Source organism: Eurypyga helias, unplaced genomic scaffold (assembly GCF_000690775.1).
Source record: "Eurypyga helias isolate BGI_N326 unplaced genomic scaffold, ASM69077v1 scaffold34393, whole genome shotgun sequence".
Classification (NCBI taxonomy): Eukaryota; Metazoa; Chordata; class Aves; order Eurypygiformes; family Eurypygidae; genus Eurypyga; species Eurypyga helias.
In genome coordinates, this window is record NW_010242402.1 from 7948 (window position 1) to 11306 (window position 3359).

General features: G+C 58.3%; 1 protein-coding gene across 1 annotated transcript in view; it reads left to right on the forward strand.

The window, feature by feature from the left end:
• SCNN1B (sodium channel, non-voltage-gated 1, beta subunit) overlaps positions 1-2995 on the forward strand; it is an 8896-nt gene extending 5901 nt beyond the window's left edge. Inside the window, exons 8-11 of the mRNA XM_010149074.1 lie at positions 1593-1710; positions 2328-2403; positions 2596-2653; positions 2930-2995. Of these exons, the coding sequence (XP_010147376.1) occupies positions 1593-1710; positions 2328-2403; positions 2596-2653; positions 2930-2995 (318 nt within the window). The remainder of the gene's footprint in view (positions 1-1592; positions 1711-2327; positions 2404-2595; positions 2654-2929) is intronic.
• The last annotated feature ends 364 nt before the right edge of the window (positions 2996-3359 follow it).

Sequence of the window (3359 nt, forward strand, 5' to 3'; positions counted from 1 at the left end):
CGGCTGAAATCCCGTAATTATGGGTAGATCAGCCAGCGAGGGGGAACCTCCAGTCAAGACCCTCGTCCATCAGCTCGCTTCCCTGAGCCAGAGCTGCCGGTGCCGCGGTCACCGGAACGGCAAAGCCGCTCACGTGGGCACATGAGCCACGTTCACCCCTGACAGGATTCCACTCCCGAGCACTCCTGCTCTTCTTAATCCTTTTCCCTTTGAGGGAATTAAGCCATTCTCCCCCTGGAAACGCGTGCTTGCTTTGGGTCGGAAATGAAGACAGACCTTTGCCTTTCCTCCGCTCTCAAATTGGGGATGAGAAAGTTGAGGGTTTGTAAACCCTGAGTCTGTAGAAACACGTAGCGCAAACACGGAGGGCTGGCTAATGTGTAACGGGCTACCCCGTGGGGGAGAAGCGTTTCTGGAGGGTGAGATCTGGCAACCTGGAGAACGTCAAAGCCATTCTGGGGTTATTCGCAGAGCCTGGAGAATACACCCGGACAAGGGGGAGGGCTTTGGTCTAGAGGGGTTTTTTGGATTTCTGCCGTTACATAATTCGAGCAATGGGATCACGTTACCCTCCTTTTCAAGATCCTTGTATAATGTTTAAGCAAATACCTGAAACGATTGCATTCTTACTTGGAAGTTGCTAAATGCTGACTGGGTCCTGCGTCCACGTAATCCGTGTCACTTCAGAGACCTCTCAGCAAAACCAGGATTTTCCATGCCACCCCGACCGCATTTCCTATCACCCAGAAACACTCCCGCTGCTCCACCTAGCTGGAGCTGTTAAATTTAATTCCCTTCTCATAGGCTCGTTACTGCTTTGCGCGCCGCGTCGCCCCGAATCCCGCTCCAACCCGGGGTGATTAACTTCATGCCTCACCGCGCTAACACAGCGCCGGAGCTCGCTGGCTGCCGAAGCCGCGGCTGCAATCCTTTCGAGAAGAGCAGCAGATGCCCAGATAAGATAACTCGGATTTCTAAACCCCGCTCTTTATGCTGAAGTATTTTTAGAGTCCCGGCTTTAAAGTGGGAACCAGACCCCTGTCCTACAAAGCCTGGGGACAACAGCAGCGTCCGGGGCTGTTGTAGGACATTTTTGCCCTTATTGGAAACTCCGTATTGGTCCCATGAAGTCCTGAGCAGTTGAGGAATGAGCAGTTCCTTGCCCGGCTGGAGCAGGCACTGAGCTCCCTCCTACTCCCGCGAGGGGAGTTACCGGCAGCTCCCAACTAGGATGTGCCTTAAAATCCGGAGGAGCAGCAGTAAAAACGCATCGTAAAGAAATCCGTAAGGGCAGCTTATCCACCCCCTCACCTCGCTGCAGTAAAGCCGGTGCGAGCTGTGCCGGGCTCCCAGAGCCTGCCGTGGGGCCTGGTACTGGAGGATGGGATCGCACTGTCACGCCGGGTTGGGCTCCGTCAGCTCCCGCTGCAGCTTCAGCGTCCTCTGTGCGCGGCCACAAAATCACCTGTTTGATGCCAAAGAGAAAATCCCTGGGAGCCGAGTAATTCTCATGGCCGAGGAGACTCAGCAGCACAGGGGTGGGCAGGGGGGGCTCAGCCCACTCTAAGCAGCTCCCTCTTCCCTTTTTCCAGGCTTGCCTGCGCTCTTGTTTCCAAAATCACATGATTGAGATCTGTGGCTGCGGTCACTACATGTTCCCTTCACCTGAGGGGGTGAATTACTGCAATAACGAAGATAACCCGGGTTGGGGTAAGAACGTGAACAACTCATCGCACAGCCTCCCCGGGGTCCTGGCGGGTGGGGGAGGGAACGGGCACGAGCTTTATTGCTGGTGTAAACGCAACAGAAAAATGGTTTTTGCCTGTGTAACGTCTCCCGTGGCTGTTCGGGTCAGGGTTGGGGAGAGGGGGCAAAACCCTGGGTCTGGCAGCTGGGTGGGGGCAACGGGAGCCTCTGGGCACCGAAGGCAGAGAAACGGGGGTGACGCTCAGGCCTCAAGAGTTTGGAGCCAAACAGGCCCGAGCAGGGGCAACGGGCTCCCACGGAGATGCTCGGGGGGGTTCACTGCCCCCCAGCATCCAGGCAGAGGCCGGTGGCTCCGCGCAGGGAGCTCCGGCTGCCCCCTGCCAAAGCCACTGCCGTGGGGCAGGCGGACTGGAAAAACTGCCCAGGGAAAATGAAGCGGGAATGGATTGTTAAACCGCCCACCCGCTCTGCCCGCGTCCCTCGAGGAAGGGCAGGTCAGAGGGGAGGGCACCGGGCTCGTGCCACAGCGCCAGCCCTGCGCATTTATTGAATGAAACTGATGGAATCCAGTCAGCAGGGTCCTGCTCTGAACAGCAGCTTTGTTCGTTCTCCCCACGCAGCCTACTGCTACTCCTCGCTGCGATCGAGTATAAGGCACAGGCAGATCTGCATCGACTCGTGCAAGGAAACGTGCAAGTGAGTACAGGAGCTGTTCCTAGAGGCCGTGAAGGTGGAGGGGGTCGTGCCTTTTGTGTCCCCTGCCCATTCTGACCTTTCCACGACGGCAGCAAATCCCAGGGGGGCTGCTTTCCTGCACGGGAACCGAAGTCCCAGTGACTGCGGCGAAGGGGAAGCGCGTGTGCCAACGTTCCCCTTTCCTCTCCGCAGCGACACGCAGTACAAGATGACCATCTCCATGGCAGACTGGCCGTCCGAAGCTTCGGAGGTAACGCCGACCTCTTGTGCTGAAACGTACTTCCTCGATCCCCTGCTGCGAGCTGCTGGGGATTTCGGAGCTGGCGGCCGGGTAGCAGGCACCTCTCTGCTAAATTCCAGGTGCTCAGGGTGCCAACAAACACCGGCACCCGGGCACGAGGCGGGAGGAGGGACACTCCTCCCTGGGGCTCCAGCGCTGGGCCCTGCAACTCCCGTGGGTCCCTGCCCCGGCAGGTGCCCTGAGAGGATGCTTCTGCTCGGTTCTGAGCACGCTTTCTCTCCCTAGGACTGGATTTTCCATATTCTGTCTTATGAAAGGGATATGTCAACAAACGTGACTCTGGACAGGTGAGTGCAGGGAATAAGCACCGTCTCTCCCCTGCCGAGCCTGTTAACACGGGATGGACACGAACCCGGGCCGTGGGGCAGAGCACACGCACGCGTGTGCCAAGGGAGGACAAGATGTGCCGGGTAGACGCGGCGAGTCTGGAACGCGCTTCACGCGTATCGTCTGCTCTCCCCAGCAGCAAAGCGGGTCAGGCACAGCCAAACCTGCAGCATCAGCCGGCACCCCCGACCGGGTCGGGTGCCTGGCGCCTCCCAAGCTGCCGACTGCCAGGGTCCAGCTCCTGGATCCTAACATTCCTCCCTTCAACTGGCATCTCCAGGGTCTTCCAATGGCAGCAGCATCGAGGGGGATGCACCAAAACTGGTGG